The sequence below is a fragment of the Chironomus tepperi genome, unplaced genomic scaffold, assembly GCF_022539635.2.
Source record: "Chironomus tepperi strain 1889 unplaced genomic scaffold, CSIRO-AGI_Ctep_v1 contig_425, whole genome shotgun sequence".
NCBI classification, from domain to species: Eukaryota; Metazoa; Arthropoda; class Insecta; order Diptera; family Chironomidae; genus Chironomus; species Chironomus tepperi.
In genome coordinates this window covers 540,864-564,562 of record NW_027226547.1, presented here as the reverse complement: position 1 = coordinate 564,562, position 23,699 = coordinate 540,864, and the positions used below count along the sequence as shown (strand labels likewise).

At 29.4% G+C, this 23,699-nt stretch overlaps 2 protein-coding genes across 3 annotated transcripts in view; one reads left to right on the top strand and one right to left on the bottom strand.

Annotated features, from left to right (window-relative positions):
* LOC139097578 (choline O-acetyltransferase-like) overlaps positions 1 to 23,699 on the bottom strand; it is a 36,249-nt gene that overhangs the window by 4,771 nt on the left and 7,779 nt on the right. Inside the window, exons 2-3 of one of the 2 annotated variants that reach the window (XM_070649464.1) lie at positions 5,279 to 5,358; positions 1,893 to 2,078 (exon numbers count right to left, since the gene is read on the bottom strand). In XM_070649464.1, the coding sequence (XP_070505565.1) occupies positions 1,893 to 2,039 (147 nt within the window). In that variant the 5' untranslated portion in view covers positions 2,040 to 2,078; positions 5,279 to 5,358. Of the gene's footprint in view, positions 1 to 1,892; positions 2,079 to 5,278; positions 5,359 to 19,615; positions 22,755 to 23,699 lie in introns of those variants that run through there. The other variant, XM_070649463.1, reaches the window with a different exon arrangement.
* LOC139097579 (uncharacterized) lies at positions 580 to 1,865 on the top strand. Its single transcript, XM_070649465.1, has one exon. It carries the CDS (start codon positions 643 to 645, stop codon positions 1,762 to 1,764), a length of 1,122 nt encoding a protein of 373 aa, XP_070505566.1. The 5' UTR covers positions 580 to 642; the 3' UTR covers positions 1,765 to 1,865.

Here is a 23,699-nt window from a genome sequence, read left to right as displayed (position 1 = left end):
GGTATTTTCCTATGAAGCGAGTAAGCTGAGTAAGCTGAGCAAAATGAAACCAATTTTTATGTACCTCCTTACCTCCCACACCCTCTCCTTCGTAAGAGTAAGCTAGTATATTTCAGATGAGCAAGCTCTTGACAGCAAGATCATTGCCTGTTAAGGACTGTTACAAAATCGTAGACTTCCCACTAACCCCCGAAGTAAGCTAACATAATAACTTGATAATAACGGAACGACTACTATGATATAATTTGACATTTGAGGAATCATCGAGATTAATCAATCAATCTATATTACATGTTAAAGAGTATTAAAGACTTTAAACATTACAAAATTACTCATCCCTGCCACTCAACAAAGTTTGCGAGTCTTTTACAAAAAGTACCGTCTCATCAGATAATGCGAAAATATAAAAAATTAGTCAAGATAAGAAATGAAAGGAAGAGCATCATTCCGAAATGAAAGAGTGTGTAGAAAATGATAAGCACTAAGTGGATTTACGAAGTATTTATGTGTATTAAATTTATAAAAGAAATGTTTCGATCATTACTCTACAGTATTATTTAAGCTATTGATCGGATTCATAGGACTTTAATATTGGACAGTGAAAGTTTCAGCAGCAAGAAGTTTGAAAAGCTTTACATTAAAATGAAAAAGTTCTTAATATGCTTACTATTTAATCTGAGTGCCTCAATTGTGAATGGTTTCCCTCAAAAGGCAGCCTTACATGAGCAGAACGTAAAGTGCACGCAAAAAAATTTCAACATTCTCTGGCCAGATTATGAAAACCCGCAAAATTATTATATTTGTACAGAGAATGGCACGCAGTTAGAGAAAATCTTGTGTCAGAACTCACAAAAGTTCAATTTTTACTTACAAAAATGTATTGTTGATTCAGAATGGATAAAGGCCCCAGGACCTGAAGATATTTTAATATTAACAGAAAATGAGAAAAATTGTAACAATGGAAGTGGTTTTTGGGTAGATGTTGAAAATGAAAATCAGTACTTTATGTGTATTGACGTGTACATAGCTGTGAGAATGAAATGTAAAGCAAATGAAATTTTGGATCTCGAGACTAAATCATGCATGATTATGGGAACAAGTTTGGATGAATCAAATATGTTTGCTCCATTGTGTAGTGCTGATGAATTAAATCTTTTGTGGCCAGATCCCATTAGTCTAGAGCATTTTTATCGTTGTACAAATTTAAGGCAGCCATTGAGGCAGTCTTGTCCTGAAAATCAATTATTTGAATATAGAATCCAAATGTGCTTCCCAATAACTCATACAACCCCAACAATACCACAAAGAGCACCAAATTGTACAAGAGAACAATTAGACTTGAGATGGCCAGATACTTGGAATGACCGAAATTATTTTACATGCAAAACTATTGGTGAATTCATATTGCATCATTGCCCGTTTGATCAAATGTTCTACTTTCCATTGCAAATGTGCGTAATTAATCCAAATGCTCCAACAACTCAAATGACAACTATCAGAACAACACAACCGGGTGAAACAACAACACGACATCCACTCGATCCACTTGAGTGTAATTATGAGGATTTACACCTACTGTGGCCTGTAATTAATGACGAGCATGGATTTTTTGTATGCGTAGGCTTAGGACATGCGGAAAGACGAAATTGCCCACAAGTAATGATTTTCGTTTTTCAAATCCAAACATGTATAGATGATCCAAATTTTACAACAAGAACAACAGCATCAACCACGACACAAATTGAATTGTCGTATGAAAATTGATTATATAAATGTCAAGGATGTCATATCAAATTTATTTTATAAGTAGATCATTGTTCCTACGTTTTTTTATCAGTATTAAAGATTTCAATCTCCTAATTTTAGTATTATGACTTTATTATGTCTCTTACCCAGTTATCTTCTGCTTCCCTTTTATCAACCAAATATTGATGTAATTTCGGACCAGGATGAGCTGAAAATTGTTTAACAATATTCTTCGTCCTCTCATATTGTTGAGTTGTTACAATTGGCTTTAGTGCTCTTAAATATTCAGCCATTGTCTGTTCCAATGGTGGAACTGGAACTTTTGGTAATTGCTAAAAGAAATAAAACATAAAGAAAATTTATGAAAATTTTATTTGACAAGGATTAAAAGTTTTAAAAGAGAACTTCTGTTTGAGTGTTTGAGTTTCCAATTTTGAATGCAAACTTTGATCGGATGTGGATAAGATAGATGAGAAAAGGAAACAAAAAAGGAAATGGAGATGGTAGTATTTATTCTTAATAGCTTGAGGGAAGCAATGCTCCGGCATCCATCAGAAAATTGTAAAAAAATGTATTTGCATATTAAATAGTGACTGGACTTTGAAAACGATCAAAGTCAACTTATCTCGACTCGACTTCGAGTTCTGTCGTGTAAGTCGAAACCAGAATGTTGACGTGCATTTGCTTTTTTGAACAAATGAATCTGAAAAATCAATGAAATGCTTCAAGCACTGAACACAAAGTATGTTTATCGTGATCTAAAACAAGACGTCTTAAATTCGAATTTTTCGGTATTCAATTTTCGAAAAATTCGAACATTTTTAAAGAGTTCGAACTCTGTAAAAATAGCGGTCGGTTTTGAGGCTCCCACCCTCTGATCGTGATATATTTCAATCTCTTTATGCATGTCTATGGACGCTGTATTTTTAAACAAAAAATGTTTGTAATTAAAGTGAACTCAAAATTGAAAAGAATCATCTTCAATTTATGTTAACTGTATAAGGTTCATGAGCACTTGACAGAAACATCAAATGTTGTCAAGTACCATTCTTGAAATTATATATGTAGCGTGTTATACAACTTTTTTTGTCTTATTTTATTTCAAACGAACGAGACATGAAAGGGGGAAATTTCAAAAAGGGATATAAAATTGAAAAAATATAAAAATTGAAAAGCAAAGTGATGCCCAGCGGGATGATTGTGTACGTAGCAATTTTACGCATCAAAAACATTCAATGGCAGGTTGCTGTATTCGGATTCTATACATTTTTAAACCTATAGACTTTTTATTTTCGAATTGTGAGCTCTTTTAGCTATTTGCAAGTAAATTAAAGGAAAAATTCTAATGGAAATGGGTGGGCATTGAGAAGATTGCAATTAAAAAGTTCTTGAAATGTCTGAATTTGAGACATTCTAATGAGGTCACGTACTGTTTATGATTTCTGAATATTTTAGATCCGATGCACGAAGAAGACAGAATGTGTTTAAGTACTTCTATTTCTGATGTTTTCAGCTATTATCTGATTAGCAATTTGTCTGATTTTTATCAGACCATCCAAAAACTTCTCCACATTTACATGTTCTCATATATTGTATAACTGAATCATCATCAAAACTGCTCAACGCTTCAAGCATTAAAAAGAGAGAAAATAAAGGGAAGATTGTAATTTAATGCCGGCCTCAATTTTTCTCTACCTTTTATTTTCCAACTTTTGGGATTTTGAAAAGTTGAAAAATACAGTTTTTGCGATCGATAAAAGACAAGTTGTTTCCCTTGTAAATTTATATGTATGTAGGAGGATGTAGGGTACGCACATGAAAAAGGAAATTACAAATTCTTTTTTCATATAATTCTCAATGAATCATATTGATGAGATAAAACACGTCACTCTAACATCCCACTTGCTATAACTCAATCAATTTGAATTTGAATTCATGACTGAAATGAAAATTTAATCGTAATCGTGTGAGAGAAATTAAATTGATTTTGATGAATGTGACTCTGAGATTCTTGTCAATTTTTATGTGCGTCAAGACCAACCAACTGAACTTGCATTCCAGAGACATTTTTGTACTTCCCCCTTCTTATCTCCGAGCAATCGATTTTTATTATTTTACCTTGAAATTTTTAATAAAATTATAAAATGCACAAAATGTACACAAACAAAGAAAACAGATTCGGAATTAAATTAAAGGGAAATGAAGGCACAATCATATCTCTTGGGATTCTAAATACAGTAAATCAACTACAGCAATGAAAATGTTTTTATTGCGACGAAAGGGAATGAAATAAAATATTTTGACAATAACTTCTCCTCTAGCTTTTAATGCTTACTTTTTTTATTTGTGACGTTTGAATACGAATAGCAAAAAAAAGTCGTGTCTCTTAGGGAATTGAAAGTAACAAAATTTACTTTTTGATGCTATGGTGGATTAAATTTTTAAGTTCGTGAGTCTGTTTTCCAACATTTTAAATGACAGACTGGATTATTCGAATGAGTGCTCTGTTCCAAACTGAGGTAAGTTAGCTCAATCCTCTGTTACATAATAAAAAGACTTTGTTGATGTGGTCAAAACCATATGAGAATTTGTAATGACAAGGATAAGCTTTAAACTTTTTTTTATCATTACTTCGTTCCATTTATCATGGTTAATTGAACAAAAAATTCAAAAACACGAAACTAGATACTTCTTGTCAGATACCTATCAAGGTCTGATATTCGAGATTTTGTTCAAAGTTTATTGTTCATTAAATTAATTTTTCATACTAAAGTTGGTATCCGAAGCAATATGGTACATATTTTAAAGTATATAAAATGTCTGCCTTCTCCAATATCCAAGTTAATTGCTGGAATGAAATTGATGTTATAAAGCTTAAATGTCAATTCTAATTATATCTGGAAAGAAACAGTTTTTTATTGCTAAGAAAAGACACAACAAGGTCGATTCAAGAAGATAATTGAAAAAATGCCTGGGCTTATGAGCTATCAATTGAACATTTTATTGTAGTTTGTAGTATCCGAATCGGTTAATAAGACTCTGGCTTCATAATCCAGCACCATGCCAGAGTCACTTCTTCTTGGTTCAGGCTTTTTGATTGATTAACCCGAACAGACGAGGAACATGGTCACAAAATTGAGCATGCTCAATAATATAGATTAAGTATACTCATTAACACGCTTATTTGGGAGAGTATGATTATTGTCTGTTAGAGTGCTTGTGCTCTTTGGTATCGTAGCAAAGTGGAATCTAAGATGTCGAATTATATTTAGACAAATTTGCCAGTAGCATTGTAAGGCCTCTTTGGTCGAGTGGTTTAACTGTAAATCTAAATCTGTAATCCTGCAAAGTTTGTTTTGGAAATTTTAGAAACTCGAGCATTACGTAATTTACTTCTTATGAATTTTATAAATAGACGGTGAGATTTTTGAATAAATGATTCAAACAGAAGTCATTGAAGATATTCTTCAAACATTTTTTATGCTTGAAAAAATTAAGAAAAATGTTCAAAAGATATTTTATGTTTACTTACATCTGGAAATCCATATTCATCTGTGTCAGACGCTTGAGACAACCATTTTTTCGGCAAGGATAAAATTTGCTCTTTCCATCCTGTAAAAGAGTAAAAAAAACAAAAATTATGAATATTTTGATTAGGAAGTAAAGAAAACTGAAGAAATGAAATTATAAAGGAAGATAAGAATGAAAATTTTTTGTTCCTTAGTTTGTCGTGAATAACGCAAAAAAATAATTAATTTATTCGTTCTTTTCTTTCTTCTTCACTTTTTGTTCTTATTTTGCTGTATGTCTTTAAGCAGTTTTGATGGAAATACAACAAAATTACTTTAAAAAGAAAGATCAAAAAGTAAAATAATTGCATTCTAATTTAATTAATTACATCCACGCTTTCGATTGAAATTTTGTAACTTAACGACATAATAACAATTAGTCTAAAGACAAGGAATTTATCTTGTTGTGAAACATCGTAAAGATAATTTAATCAAGTCATTTTGTGATCCCTAAATAGTCTAACGATGAAATTTTCAATACAATACAATGTCTTAAGCTTTCCATTTACTTTTCCTTCAATGTTGAATTTGATTTATCCAATTTTTTACGTGTAAACCAAAAAGAAAATCATTTGATTCTAATCAAGAAATACATACAGAAATATACATGCGTAGGTAGGAACAACAGAAACAAAAAAATTGTTAGGGGTTAAATTTTCATTCATTTCCACAATTTGCGCAAAATTGGCATCGTTGCATGGAGAAATGGAAACAAAATACAGAGAGGGAAATCAACCACATGTTTTTCTATTGAGGGTGAATATAATTACTTATACAATTTCATGAGATTGTTATAACTTGAATTTTAAGGTAGACATGAATAAATGAATGGATGGGCCAAATTTGAGAATTTCTTTTGAGCTCTATAAATTCAAAGCAGAGCCCGAAGTCGATTCGGATTTTTTGTGAAAATTCGACTTAAGTTGACTCTATTCCGTATAAAATTTGAGCCGATTGCGAGCTCTAGTGAAAATTCTTTAAACAATTTTCAATCAGCTTCTGTATGCAGTGCCCATTTCTAATTCTAAGCTTAAATTTTCATCATACAATATCATGTTTATCATTTATACCAGTGGCGAGCAACCTGTGTGCCACGGCACAATAGTGTACGCAAGAAATCTCAGGTATGCCGCAACAATCTTTCAAAAGTTCTAAAAAAGTACGATTTGCTGTAGTTTAGAATGATACTAAAAAAGGTTGTCCACCACTGATTCATACCTATGAAAAATTTGTACTGTTTGTGAATACAAACAGAAATGATTGATGTAAGAAAAATATGTACATCTACTGGTTTCTAAACAAATTGCAGAAATGAGATGTTGTTGTAGATGTTCTGAATCACACGACTTTTAATTACATTTTTATGAAATGTATAGAAGCAAATACCTAAAGGGACAGTTGTGTATTGTTATTAAGGCTAGCTGAAGTTTTGTTTCATCAAGGAATTTTTACAAATGAATGAAAATCCGAAGAATCATCGTGACATTCAATTTATTATGATAGCACTAATACAAAAGATCGTCAGATTAGTCTGCACAAAACAAAATGGATAATATGGATTCATTTTAGAATATTCTAAAAAAACTCAACCTTCATCTTTGAACCACAAGCATCAATATATGCAAATTTATGTCAATAACAAGATATATATTGAAAATTGAGAACAATGATGTTTTTAGATCATCAATAAAAACTTATCCATTTGGATTTCCATTCGATTTATATTGATTGAGATCGAAATTAGAAATCAAAAAGTTTTAGCAAAAATATTCCCCAAAGTGAAAAGTTTGACTTTATATAAGAATATGTGTAGGCTGTGGTGAGATTTATAACAACATTTATATTTCATACATTTAATGATGATTGATCTTAAACTAACTAACTCAGATATTTATTGATTTTTATTAAATTTCTCCATTTATAGTCTTAACTTAATCAAATATTGATAATTAAAGTTATTTAAATCTAAATTCGGAAAGCTTCTCACAAACTTCATGAACCTCTATAAGTGCTCACCATCACATTCTTTAATTGCACATTCCATTTTTGTCTGTTCCAACAATTTTACAAGAATCACTTAAAACTTAAGATGCACTTTCAATGAGTTTGAATATCCAATTAAAATATCATACTTCAATAATCCATAGACTTTATTGAAATAGTCAAGTGCTTTTTGGCAAATGTATGATTTGATGCAGAAAGTGGATTCAAAATACGATTGGAACAGAAACAATACAAATGAATTTTATGGAATGATTAAATACGAAATGTCTACTAAAATAATGAAAAAACTTTTATATCCCATGCATAGATGCAAACTTAGAAAGTGATGCTCAGAATGTACTTGATAAAGACTATATCATTTGCTGTGGAAGGTACTAATAGTGAATTGTAATAAAATCATTGCACAATGAGAGTCTGGATGGTATCATTTTAAAATAATAGATTTTTTTGTTCAATAAAGGATAATGATGTTCATTACAGCTCTTTATTAAATTTAACAATGATACTTAACTAGAATTGTTTCAGCAAAACTTATTTTAGCGCTGATAACAAGCGATTTTTTCGCATATAATGTTCGCTAAAGTTTCTCATTGTGTAATAGAAAAGTTCAGCAGCAAGATTCTTTTTTGTTAGATTGAAAGTTATTAGATGAGTTGAGGATATATTTGAAAAAGTTTTCACACTGATGTGCACATTTGGCTTTGGAATTGAAGAAGATTTTAATTTGTTTTCTACATTTTCGATTTTGGCAAATGTGTTGAACTTCTTAAAGTCATTACCGAGCGATAAAAATAATGGCGTCGATATGGCGGCGATAGTGAAGTCTTCTTTATTGTTGCATCCATAAAAAAAGTTTTTCATACTTGGTTGTTGTTGAAAATATGTCAACTATAATTTAATATTCAAATTGTATTTGCAACTTCAATTGGTTGATTTTCCCCTTTTATAGTTTTTGACCCCTTCATATGAATCTTTTAGTCTGTTTTATAACTTCAAAGAATAAACATCATCTTTATTTAAATCCGATGAGAAGTTCTTTAATTATACTTATTTGAGAAGGAACATTGCTGTTTTATCTCCTCAATAATTCTAATGCACATCAGCATTAAATATTCTTTTTATCAGTCTCCTTGAACATAAACATTCAAAGAGAATATACCAAAATATTTATAACTAATAATGCTCTTTCCATGTTCTTTTGATATAAACTTGAATTGTGTCACCGTGAACTTTAAAAGTATTTTTTGAACTCATGTGTGTTTTCTACATCCAATGATACAAAGCAAATAAATTGATAGTGAATCATTTCCAGAAGGAAATTCCCCGTTTTTATTTTTTTATTGTGCTAAAGGATGAAAGGAGAATTGACAAAAGACAGAAAAGTGTAAGTGTATGTCATTCATCTATTGTCTGTTTTTGTGAATGCATCACTCCAATATCGTCTTATGTTTCCGTAACAATTGCACAATAAATTAATTTTCTTTCCCTCACTTTTCCTCACCTTTTGTTCACTTTACTTCCTTTACAGCAACAGGATTAAATGACATTTTTTCTTATTTTTCTTTTTGCGAATAAGCTGGTATGAACAATAAAATACTTTGTAGATGTTGTAATAAAGAAAATGAACATTAAAGTTGAGCGAGAAAAACGAAAATTCAATTAATTTTCCTTCCTTTTTGTACTTTTATTTTCTGTAGCCTGTGGCTTACAGAGATTTTGCTAGAATCCTGTTTCACTGATTTTTAAAGGTTTTATGAATTCATATTTTTAAGCTTGCTTAAAATGCTTCTGGTTACAAAAATTTAATTTCCAAAAATAATAAAATCGAGGAAGTCTTTAATATTTTGTACAGTATGGAAATTAAGGAAAAAGAATCTATAAATCCACAGAATTGGTAAGAAAAAGTTACAATAATAGAAATGTCAAGAACTCAATTGACATGGCTTTTATTATCTCCCCACTCGTAAGGTTAATTACATGACAAACCAAAAGTTTAATTATGCGCAATTAATGAAAGAGCATCATGTAAAAGAATATTATTCATGCCAAATGCTGGCAATAATTCTTTTGTAACGGAAAATTAAAATTGTTTTATTACTGAAAAATGATATTTTTAATAGATTTTCTCCATTATTATACCAACATCGACTAAATTACAGACACGTGACCATTGTTTGATTCCTTCCGTTTTATTATGCATTCTGCACAGTGTAGTGTTACTAGTCTTGTTATCCTTTGGAACTAGCAATGATTTTATATTAGAGATACTTTTGTGTGCGGATGTATTTGCTAGGGGGTGAAATAGGAAAGGAAAAAGGAAATTTTTATATAATTTGAAAATTTCGTAGGTTGATGCAGATTAGAATCTCATTTAAATTTGAAAAGAATAACATTACTATTACGATGCTTAAAGAATTGAACACGTTTCAATATTTTGGAGTAATGGGAAGGCTTGATTGAATGTCGACAAGAGGAACACGTAGGCATTCATAAAAAATTTTAAGGATTTTCATTGACGTATTGGAAAAGTTTTTCAGCTATGTAAATTCAATAGAATTCTGTTTCATTTGATCGATCGTCAATCGATTTTCATTTTCCCAATTTCCATTAGTTCATGAATTATTAAGTATTCATTATGGATCTCTAGACTAATAATTCATGGCCGACCATTTGTATTTCATAATGCTATCTACAATCTGTCTATTATGGTATCTGATAAAACGTGACAAATTATTCTCCTGTGTTCTATACTTTAGCGTCCCTTAGACAAATAAGATGATTTTTTTTACAATTCTATGGAGATATCTATGGACAAAAATCTTCATTTTACTGGTGTATAAAGTCATAAAATTAATGTTGTTCTGGTGATAGGCATTACAATCTCTTGGAATAAAATTTGAAAAGTCAAGAATTGACATTTGATATATTTTATTTTTCCGCTAGTGATATTTTTAGGCTACAATAATTCAAAATAAATACCAAGAATGATATTATTCAAGATGAACGAACGAATAACATCTTTGATTGAATTGCTGTAAATTCAAAGTATCAGATGAAATCATTTATGTGTAAAATTGCATGCAAAGCGTATTCACCTGTCTATACATACATGTATGCCACAACATTTGTATGACTACGATGAGAATGATATAATAACGCATGGCTGATGAGATAAATAATATTGAATTATTTTTCATGTCTTTCGTTCTCTCCTTAGACGTTTTAAAGGTGATATTTCAGTATCATATCCATAATATAAAGTAAGTAACAGTTTCATCTTAAAGATGTAACGAGATAAAAATACATTAAATTTTTACATCTTTTTTTCATCCCTTCGAAATAAATGTGAAACATTTCACCACCCTAGCTAGATCTTTTGCACATGTATTTTCCAGCAGGACTGACGTGTGAAGGGGAAAAGTTATTTGGAAATTTTGTACATTATATTATAATGTATATTTCTATATTTACTGCAAAAACTGTAGCTCATTAAATGTGATGCTGAGCACCAACCTTCATTATTCAGCAAAAAATATATATAATGCATATATGCTATACATTATTTCCTGCTAATGTTTGCACCAAAACCGACAAAAAATACTGAAGGGAGAAAATTATTTTATTTTTTCTTAAAAAGAGACTTTTTTCCTTCTTTTTATGACTTTTGTGGGTGAAAAGGTGAAAATAACTCTGCGGGATATGAACGACTATTCAAGTCAGTTTCTAAATATTTACTTCTGACATTTTTAGAAAATGTGTTACATTTTTCCTTTTTGGCCATTTTCATGATTTATTTAATTCTGATGCTGACATTAAATAAAACTTGTCTAGGAGTTTCAGAAGACTTAAAGCTATGAAATGGAAAATTTCCTAATCAAAGTAGCCTGGAAATCAAAATCAATTTTCAATCTAAGTAATCAGGTTAATTTCTATAAAAACCACTTTTCGGATTTATCTCAAATTTTAAATTATGAGTTGTGATACAGGAAATCAGTACATTAATCTATATTTTTTCAAGAATGGCTCTTGTCGTAAGCCTGAAAAAGTTCGAAGGCGTAAAAATGAAATTGAGAAGATAATCTGCAGGAAGGGAAAATTTTGCTACTATCATGAAAAAATGTAAGAATCCAAAATTTAATGCAGATCAAAAATAAATTCTAATTCCTTTATTTCTTTAAAGCGTTTATACAATTTGTGGCGAACCCGTTACCTCCTTATCAAAATTTGTGAACAACTCTCCATACGTCCTCGTTGAACCTGAAGATTGTTTTAAACCTCAAAAATATTCACAATTATTCAACGATTTGATGCAGGAACTGTCAAATGCTCAATGCCAATCCAGTCAAAACAGTTGCTCTAAAAGAAAATGCAAATCAACTCCAACGATTCCTATTAGTAGACGAATTAGTTCAGAAACCTGCGTGAAATTTGCCCCAATTTGTGAAGAAGAATCATCAGATGATGAATTTTATTGTGAATCAACTTCAAATAGTAAGCCCAAAGTACCTCCAAGGAAAATAAATGTTAGACCACAGCCACAACCAACTAAAATCAAAAAGGAAGGAATATTTGCAAATTGTTGTGTTAAGGCGCAGCCTAGTCTAAATCCATCACAATCGTTCGTTGCATGTGGCAATGATAAAATCACACAAACAACTGCTGAAGACTTTAAATGTGCAACGGATAGACTAAAGCGAGAAAATCAAGAACAAAAGAAACGTGAAAAAGTATATAAGAAGCCACCAGTTCAAAGAACCGGGTCTTTTACAATTCCTCCTTACTGTCCACGAGATGGTATGGATGATCAATGCGCAGATCCTAAATATCTGGATCAACTTGAAGCTGCTCGCGAACAATTCTTTAAGAAAAGGAGTCTTATGGCAATAAAAATTAAAAAATCATTAGACAAAAAGTATGGAGATATCTTAAAGCATGGAGAATGCTAAATACTTCGGAAATAAATGTGCTAAATTTTTTAAATTCCTTATTTCACTGATTTCAAATTTCAAAAATCAACCCCCAACCCATTTTAAGAACTTCCCTCGACTGTATTTGTTATGAAAGTAACAACATGATTTGTAAAAAACCCATCACAACCAGCATCATCATCAATGCTCGCACCCCCTATTCATTGCTAACAAAATTACTTTCAAAATATTTATATTCATTCGTGGAAAGAGGAAGGGAGCATTTGGTAGATCTATAGCGGTTTTGTAAAACAATCATTGCTAATCCCCCTCCTTAACTAAAACAAAAAATATGTATAAAATGCCAAAGAGCAAGGAAGGGAAAGGCACAAAAAAATGTTGATTAGCATGTGACTTGTTTTATAAAGACATTTCTATCCCCTACGACAACCTTTAGATGATTTTTCTGCACCCTAAATAATGTGAAAAATCCCATTTTCAGCAGCAGCATTACCAGCAAAAAAAAGGAAAACGAGATCTGGAGATGAGATTTATTGACGTTTAAAATTTTCTCCTTCATTAGTTGCATTTCTCCATCAATTCATTTTTCTGACTCCTTCCGATTGTGAGTCTTTGAAATTAAAATTACTAAAAAGACTTTCAGGATGTTCATAAAATGCTTAAATGATTTTATAGAATATGAACAGTTTTAATGTCATAATTCAGTGTTTCTCAACTAATATTTCATGACTCATGAGCAATTCATCGTTTACTTTTAGCAATTCTAATTTACGATGATCGAGAATCAGTTTACTGGATGTCTTCAGGGCAGTTGCGTCTTACGTTTGAAACTACACCGTATCCGTGACCTAGCGAATACTCTATGCTGTTCGAGTCAAGTTTATCACCTGTTTTATCAAGGAAATTGGAGTTATTTAAAAATCACTGCGATGGTACAACAGATGAACAACTGCAGTAACTCCTCGTACACATTTCTAACCTAAATTTTAATTCCATCTATCTAAGCAATGACATTAAAGTACCAGAATGAGATCAGTTTCAACTTTTTACTTCGTCACTTGCCATAAAGTATAACAACTTCTGTAGTAGACAATTCATAATTTCTGTAATTAAAATTCATTCACATTCAATATTATCGACACCCATTCAAGTCCTTACCAGATGAAATATTATTCAATTCATCATTGAGATAGTGAAACACAATCTGTTATGCTTCGTAATAAGTTTATCAATGATATAGCATGATTACATAATTTTTTTCTCTTCACAATAAATATTTTGACATTACTCAAGAATAACAAAGTGAGGGAAACTGTATCGTTTTTCATTCCTTAGTGTTAATACTTTATGACAGAGGATTCTTGCTTGTATTTATGCATATACATATTTACGAAAGATATTATCACATTTCAGCATTTACATTCGAATCGTTGTCAAGGAGATTTAAAGAGAGAGCACAATGTACATAAACCTCAAGCCTACACATGCCCTTTACTACATCTAGTAATAGGGGGGTGTGAAAATGGTAGCAGCAGAAAATGTGTGATAATTTATTTATGAGTTTTTATTGCATCATAAGCCCTCTCTCAATGTGGTTATGAAAAAAATTACACTCAAACTGTATTTTGTGTCACAATGAATCTATGATGACATACAGCAGATGGGGATTCTTTAATTTGATAATTTATTGGAATATGAGGATTATAGTCTTCCGTGCGAGATATAATTTAATTATTTTTGTTAATAATAATATTTTGCTACATGGAGAAGCTACACTGTTATGTTTGTGCATGGAAAATTCAGAGATCCAAGCTAAATAGAGTACGTCATAGATTGAGATTTGTATGAATTTTTATACTTCACAAGTGTTAGCAGAAGAAAAAATACATGCAATTTTTAATCTGTTTATAGAGCGAAATCAAGTCGACTTCGACCTAATCTTAATTTAACCACTGATTAAGGCTGAAAATTCTTAAAGATCCAATATGATGACATTCACAAAACACAAATTATTTGAATAACAATCAATTTTTCAAGTTCAATTTTTATTTTCCATATTTCTTGTTCTATTTTCTTCTTTTTATCCTTCCAGTATAACATATTCATCATGATATTAACCTAATTTAATTTATTTTGAGAATATCAATTGAACATTTTCAATAGAATTTCACATTTTAGCTTTCTTATCAACTCCAGATGTTTTCATTGTAATTAAGAAAAAAATTTCAACTTTTTTTCGTCATTCCGTAAATTAAACTTCATATTTTTTTCATTTTTCTGAACTTTATTTTACTTCACTAAATATATATTTTAATTTATCCTTTATATGTTTATAATATAATGCTTATATATATTTTTTCTTATGATGAGATGGAGCTTAAATGCATGCATGTTTATAATGGCAATTACTGCGATTCAGAAAATAATTCAGAACCTGTCAATGTTAACAAATCAAAAATTGGCCTGAATAACTCAAGTCAGTTCATTGATTTAAAGTAAAGAAACAATCTGGCGTGACTCTGATTAACCGAATTCGGCTTCAAATTATAGTCACGCCGGTTTGGGACCGGATTTTGATCGATCAAACAATTTGGATATATTCAAGTGATTTTAAACACTGAAAATCCACTAGGATTTTGAATCCGTGGGTAAAAAATAAAATAGAAAACTAATGCGTAGGGAACTAGTACTCAATAATATGATTCCCTAGGATTTCCTGATCGACAGTAGATTAAAATTAAACAGACCTCAAAATTTGTTGTAATGAACTTATAAATATTTCAAGTCATGCGCACTGTATTTTATTGACTTAGGTCTGCAGCATTGAATGAACTATATGGTGCAGTCGAAAACTGCAGACCTGTGGTTTTTGGTCGAATCCTAGATATGATTAATAATGCAGACTTGAATTGACTTTCTTATTAATTTTCCTACCAAATTAAAACAAAGGATATTCCTTGATATTTTCATAAAACATTGAGTCAAGACCATTAAAATCATTAGACTCCAGCGCATTTTGTGGAAAAAAATGTGTACGAATTCTATTCGTACATTATGATGCATTGCATATTCTACTTCTTTACTCTTAATAAAATTTCATATTACGTAACTTCGTTCATGCCAACTTAGAAACATTTTAGATAGTTTAATATTATTTATTTAACTATTCTATGTAATTTGTGTCACTGTTATGTATATTTATAATGTATAAGTTACTTTATCAATTTTTATTCAATAATAATTTATGAAAGCTTGTCAAAATGTAAATGACAAATAGAGAATTTCGTATTAAAAGTTTGCTTTTTTGTTTCAATTTAGTTCTAATAACAAGAAATAAGTTTCTAATTGCAAGAATTTTGAATTAATATTGATTGACATATTAACTCGAATAAAGTAAAATTTTGAATTTTCACTTGTAATATAGACAAAATCTAATTCTGATAATATTTAGATCAGATTTTATGATAAGTTGAAATGAGGTTAAAATAAATAGAAGAAATGCTTTGACATAGAAATAAAAACATTTCACTTAAGAAAATTAAATTAATTTATTTATGATTCGATTATAATTATATCATATTCATTCTTTCATTTTCGTTAATCTATTAACTAACTTTAGTTATTATTTTTTTTATCATTTCATAAACTAAGCCTATTAATAAATACCTAAGCTCAGTTTACATAATTAAATAAATTACATGAATTTATTTCAATCATAATAAATAGAGAGAGAGACAGAGTCAGGGATAGTAGAGTATTTCTAAGTAAATGGGTACATAGAGATTCATTATCATTTCTCATATAATATTACACAAGCCGGCGCCAATATAAATACAATTAAATTTATTCATTAAGGATCAATAAATAAATTATCTGATTTTTTTCTTTATTTACAAAGGTTTGTTAAATATACCAAAAAATAATAATTTTTATGATGACCAAAACAAAAGTTAATTAAATTTTGTGCGTTCTTGTGAAATATTTCAATAAAATAAATCAAAAAATTGCGAACATCACATTTATTTGCAGTAAAACTGTCTTTCATTTAAATTTTTATAGAAATAGTCAACAACATTTTTCTGCATTTAAAAAGTTATGGCTGAGATAGAGTTGAGTTTTCATCTTTTTTTTCTCGTTAATTTTGCTTTTCTATTGAAAATTTTATAACACGTATTTAACTATTACAACGACTCTTGTTCAATTTTTAACTCTATTTGTGTAAGAATTGAAGTTTACTTTTGTATTCTGTATCCATTGCTACTGGTATGCTTAATTTTTTCTTTAATCTTTCCTTTGAAGACATAACTAAAATGACTAGACTATTTTATTAGTTTTGGTCTATTTCAGAGCTTGAACTCGATTAGAATTCTGTATTAAATTCTTAAACTTAAAGACTCCACACAAAATCCGAGTCGACTTCAAACTTTGGTCTATTTTCTTCTATTTTTATGATTTGTGACTTTTCTTTTTATTTTGTATCTGAATATTATTTTTTGTTTTGTTTAAACTTTAATTTTCTTTATTTGGTTATACTTTAGCGCACGAAACATTTTTGTCTTTAATTTGAAGTTTTCAGTCATTAAAAATTTTGGAACAAGCTGAAGATTAAAATACTTTAAATAAAGTCTAGCATACATTTTAATACTCTTAAAATAAGGAAATGTAAAGATTTTTGCAGCAATTAATAAATTGGGTTCAAAATATAGTGGTCGTTAAGTAACAATAAACCACAAACTATTAAAAATTTAGCAAAAATTCTTGAGAATCAAATTTAAATTTTATGATTAACTTTATCTTACTGAACAGTATGCCTTCAACAAATTTACAAAATTGGATATTTTATTTCCACGAGTATAGATAGGACAGGATAACAGGAATGATTAGAAATACAAGTTTAGGCATAGAAGGGCCAAAAACTATAGGAGATAATGTTTAGATAATTGAGTTGAAAGTAGATAGAGAGTCATTTTGCAGCTCACACGTTCCATCTTACATAAATAATTGATAATAATATGCTATTGGAATTGATGACAGTGTGAATAAATTTAGCACTTTGTATTTACAATTGGATTCTATACAGTTGGACATTTTGATTAATTTAAAGTTTGTCCAAAACTTTATAATTTGTTACTACACTTAAATTAATTTTTTTTGAATCTCTTACTTCATTTTTTTAATCCTTTTCAGTAATAATTGTATCGGTTAGTGTGAGTCCCAAATAACTTTATGCATCATCTTCAGTTTTTAGTTGAATGAATTTCTCGATGAGCCATTTGGATATGAAAACTAAACAAGGTATTTACTTTTCCATTGAACGAATAAATTTTGCATTTTCATTATTTGCTAAATTTAATTTATGTATGTTTTCATGATTCATGATATTTAATCTATTAAGATATATCTTAAATTCATTTTAAAATGACATTTATTGCTATATTTTCCATTTCTGGTTTTTCATTCACACTCGTTCGGAAGGAAGTTTGATAGCGAATACTTATTTTCAGTGAAAATTACATCAAGATAGCATTCGAAGGTAAATTTTGTTAAATGTTGATTTATAAGATATTAAAATGACATTTTTGCTTGAATTTTTCGAATGAGATTTTAAATTTGTCGCTGATTATATGACAAGGTATGCATTTATTTTTTGAATTTAATAAAATAGTTGAAATGTTTATTTTGAATTAATGAATACATAGACATCTACTTGATTTCTCAAAAGACAGTCACATATCATTTAAAGATTTGTATTTCTTAAAATTGAAATTTAAAACGTCAAATTTACTATTTTAGAAAAATATTTTAAAGACTGTCAATTTAGAATTATTAAAGATTTGTTAAATTTGAGTACGCTCATTTAAGTGAGTATGCGCATTGTCTGCTCAGGATATGAACTTATGATTCCAAATTTTTTCATCATTCGATGTTTTTTTAGCCTTGCTAAAATCAGATTTAAAACTTGAATTTATTCTCAAAATTTCCAAAAATGTCATTTTATTATTTTATAAAGCATTAAAAAATTGAAATTAAATGATGTAAGAAAGTTTTTAAAACATCAAGATATTTCAGACAATATTAGAATTTGCCTAATAAATCACAAAGGGTCAAAAATACATATTCGTAAATGTTATGTTAGATATGCATTTGATAGTAAATGTTAGTTTATGCTTAAAATTCAGAATAGAGGAAAAATGGAATTTCCAAGTAATTTTAATACAGCTTTAATATCCTAAACTTTCAAAACTACTTATGATATTTCATTTCTATCAACATTCTAAAGTTCATACATTTAAAACTGAACACTTTTATTCCTCTCGCTATTGTGAATTGTCATTATCACGACAATATTCGCTGTCATGTTAAAGATCTTTACCTACATACATGTTCAGAGATGAAACACATGTAGTGAGAGGATTAGATAAAACTATGATAAAAGATTGTTCCTTAAACGGATATATGGTATAATGGCATTATCATATTATGTATACATGCTATGCTATAAATAATTTTATTATATAGATATATTAATATTAACTTATATGTATAAGTTTCTTCTATGTATAAGATATATATAATATCACTTCGGTAATAATTCAGGCGAGCATTAGAGCTCTTGATATGTATCGTTACCTTGGTTGTGTCTTACGTTACGAAAATTTTTAAAAATAAATATTTGATTAAAATTTTCACACTCTCATGCCACATAAGTGATGATTTATGAGCAATGAGATGTGAAAAATTTGTTAAAATTAAATGCCATACGATGAGATACATACTTTTGTCCTTAATTACATCCATAATTGTAAAATTTAAACTTTATGGCATTTTTGATATGTCTTTGATACCGAATGTAATACCAGACAGATTTTTCTATATCTCTCATATGGCTTCTTAAATCTAAATTTTTTTTATTAAAAATAATACTTTCTATTACGGAGTAGACATCAAAATACTGTTTGATACAGAATTCCATCCATCTACTCCTAATTTTTTTTATGATACTCATTCATTTACATTTTATCTTGTTGATGGTTATATGAAAATTATTTTTATGCCTTTGTTCATTAAAAATGATGAATGAAAAGGAAAATGTTTACGATTTGCCAAATAAAAGTATTTCCAGTGACGTTTAGAGTTTAAAAGTTTTTCACTTCAGAATAATTTGAAACAATTTTTTTTCCATTTTTTTTTTTAAAAGGCATAAAACTTGAATTGACTTGAAGTTTTCGTTTCTTTTTTGCAAAAATTTACACAACGAAAATGGTAAAAATAACTCAAAAATATCTTTCGTTGCTATCATAAATGATTAGATTACGGCAGAGCTCAAATTCAACTAGGCTTTGTGTTAAAAAGTCAATTAAACTCCATACAAAATTCAAGTCTACTTCGAGCTCTGGATTATGATAAACAATGCTCCATAATCTACCAAATATGACAGCCTAATTGGTTTTTGAACTACATACTAAATCCATGCGTAATTAGATTTACATATTGCCAAAAAAGAACAAAGGAAATTTAAATTTTTTGGTGCATATTTTCTTTGGAAATTGGAATTTAAAATTTATCTTTTCAGATCTTTGCATTCAAATATTTTCATTGATAAATTTACAATAATATTCCTACCTATATGTAAATTGTATATGTGATATGATTCGGTTTACAGTTGTTTAATCATCATCATGATCGTCGCTTAAAATTTTATCGAGAATAATTGATTCTTAATATTTTCCTTCTTGATATTTTTCAGCTTAAATTTTAATTTCTTTTGTTTTTTTTTTCTTCTTTGTACAAAGTATTTTTATATAAATTTTATATTTATCCACCTATAATATATAGCGCAAGTTTAAGAATTAAATAAATTTTTCTTTCTATCACTTTAAAATTTCCTTTTCATCATTTTTAAAAACGACAATTTTTCTTCATTTGATTTCTCTTTTATATTTAATATATTCGAATATATAATAGAAAACACATAAAGCATTACGATGCAACAAATCACATTATTAATTTCATCTTCTTGTTCATTTTTTGCATAGAGCTTTCAACTTTTCTTAAATCAAAAATCTTTTTTTAACGAGGTTTTGAAGTTTTCATGCCAAATTTAAATGACCATCCTCAAAATCATCTTATTTTACTTTTGTACTTGATTTTTTTGACTCGATAAATGCTTTTGATGATCTCTCGAGAACCTGTCGAGACACAGACATCATTAATCCATATTTGATAATAACTTTGGATTTATCTCGAATTGATTTATTAAAAACTGTTGAAAATTGTACAATGATCATTTAAATTCAGCATGAGGTTCAAGGGTATAGGAAAATTCTTAACAAAATCAACTATTCATATGCTTAAAATTTAAAATAAATTTTTTAAGAAACAAAAATTCGCTAAAACTGAATAGGGTGGATTTAATTAAATCCTTGTCGGAAAGGATTAGCTACAGGTGGTCGTGGTTGTTGAGCTTCTTGTTGTTGCTGTTGCCTAAATGGATTTGCGACAGGCTGTTGTGGAAGATTCCGTGATTGATTTTGAGATCCATCTTCTTGATAACCTTGTTGATATCCTTGTTGCTGTTGATAGCTGTAATCTTGCTGATATTGCTGCTGAGAGTAATCATATTGCTGATCAATATTTGTTTCTTGTACACCAGGCTCTTCCTGGAATTTTCCATATTCTAAATGATTCTTGTATTCTCCAGCAGGCTGTTGATTTTGCAATGAATATGTTTGATATTCTTTTGCTGGTGGATCACTCATTAATATATTTGCTTCACTCTCCATTGGTTTAAAGTCATAGACATTCCTAAGATATGATAATGCAGGTGCATATGCTAAACTTACTATTGCAATTAATATATTTAGTGCCACAAATCCAATCATTTCAACTATTCCACCAGCAATAATCGGTCCAACAGCATATGCTAATGAATATGAAATGTCAGCAATTGCATAAATACTTCCATAAACTGATACATAGCGTGTATCAACTAAATATCCTAATGTTGGTAACAGTGCTGTATCAATAAGTGCGATTCCAAAGCAGATAACACAAATGGGAACTGTTAATAATTTATAGGATGTGATGAATGGTAAGAATAGACAGCTAATGCCTTCTAATCCTAAACCGACAGCTGCCATTCGCCATTGATGATGTGGATAACGACGTGCCATTTTTACAGTTATTATGACACCAAACACATGAGGAAAGAAGGCTGGCAACCAAATCATACCAATTTTCCAATTATCAGTTGTCATTGTATCTTCCATCCAAAGGGATATCGTTGGTTCAAGAAAGGCAAGTGGTACATTTGACATCATCAATGCTCCGGCACATATTGCAATATATGGATCCATCATTAATTGCCAAATTGGAATTGATTCTGGTCGTGTTTCAGATTGGCTTTCACGTATTTGTTGCTTAATTGGTTTCATAACTAGCAACAGCATAAAACCATCAAGCAATGATATAAGTGCAAGAATTAAGAATGGAACTTCTTTTCCAGCAAATTGATATAATGCACCGCCAAATGGAGGAGCTACAAGACATCCAAAACTGATGAATGCAAGTGCAATACCAAGAGCTCTCGTACGTTCTGCTTCTTCTGTAAATCTGTCAGCAATCATAGCCAAACCTGCTGTATCAGCAAAAGCAGATCCAACACCTTGCAATGCACGAGCAAAGAAGAGTCCTGAATAGCTTCGTCCGCAAGCGAACAATGATGTTGAGAAGAACATGATGATAAGACCAATCATCATTGGAATGTCATATCCAATTCGATCAATAATTGCTCCAGAGAATGGATTAACCATCAATTGAACGATGGCTTTAGATGCAAACAACAGTCCAGTTGCTGATTCTTGTCCGTGATGGTCGTGCACTTTTGTTGATGGTGTGGCATTTGGCATTTTTGATGCAAAATATTCTTGTTGATCTTCATCTCCCCAAGCGCCAACATATCTCAAATAGTCAGGAATAATTGGAACAATGACCATGTACAACATATTGTCTAACAGCAATGCTATTGATACAATCACAAGAATAAGCTTACGCTGCATTAATGGTTCTTGAATCTTTGTCCAAACGACTTCCTTCGCCTCTGCGTATTCCATGTTAATTATTGGTAAAGGCGCCATTTTTGAAGTTTAATTATTTACGTTTGATTCCTTAAAAAGAGAAGCTTTTTCGTATCCTATAAAAGATTGCTTTAGGTAAAGATTCTTACGATTTTTTTTTGTGTGTCCTTTTTAATCCTTTTTTTCTGCTGTTTACTCAATAAATTTGTTAATTGCAACAACTATAAATCTTCAGCACGTCCTTTGCACATTTCCTTGATTTGTTATATCTTTCACTCACAGTTTTAACAAGTTTACTATATTTATTTATTCTCTATATTATTTTTTTAAAATGTTTTGTAAGTGTTGATTGATATGTGTATGGTAGTAGTAAATTTTGCGGGTCCCGATGATGCTTAGATTCTTTTATCGAATTTATCCAGTAAGGCAACCTTGGAGAACACAGAAACAATATTTTTGCGATTAGTTTATTTCCTTTTTTTGTCTTTAATTTAAAATTAATAAATGATTTAATAAAAAAATGAAATTTATAAAGAGCAAGAAAAAGTTAAAAAGAAAAACAAAATTAAGAAAAATAAAAAGTCAGGAACAGAAGTTTTGAGAAATTCGCATCAATATTTAAATAAAATATGAGTTTTTTAATTTGTTTAATTCATTTTCTTTAAATAATTTATGAATTTTATTCAAGCACTCTTTTCAATTTGCTTCTTATCTTTGAAACTTCAACAAACTTTTCATAATTGAGACACAAAATGAAAATTTAAATCAAACATCAAATAAAAATCCAAAAACTAATGAAAAATGTCAAATAATATATTTTGTTAATTAAAATACAAAAAAAAAAAATTAAAAAAAAATCTATTTTAAGTTATTAATTTTACGACTGAAATGTTGTTTCTGTGGTCTTTCAAGGATGCCATTTACCAAATTATGAACATAAAACATGAAATTAAAAGTCAAAAATAAAGGTGAATATTGATTTAAATTTAGCCTTAAAATATACAAAAACAAGAATTATCATTTTAAAAACATAAAAAAATAACTTAAGCAAGAAAGAAAGAGAAACGAACATTTTTTTTTTTTGGATTTTGGTTTGTTCAAAATATTTTAAAGAATATGAAATTAAAATTTAAAATTTAATTTAATAATTTCAATCGATATTGCGGTGGTTTAAAGAGAATTAGTGTAGGTTTGATAGATTTATTTAGTCAATTTACAGTCAGTAGGAAATTAGGAGTTAAGATATTATAGTAAATTACGCATCGCTAAAGATAGCGTTTTTAAATATTTCTTATAAATTTTAACAAAAATTTTAAAAATTTAAATTGTGTACAAAGTTGTGCAGCAGCCGGCTAAAAAAGAGTTGACTGAGAGCT

Coding starts and splice junctions, on each gene's coding strand:
- LOC139097579 (XM_070649465.1), top strand. CDS start 643: ATGAAAAAGTTCTTAATATGCTTACTATTTAATCTGAGTGCCTCAATT.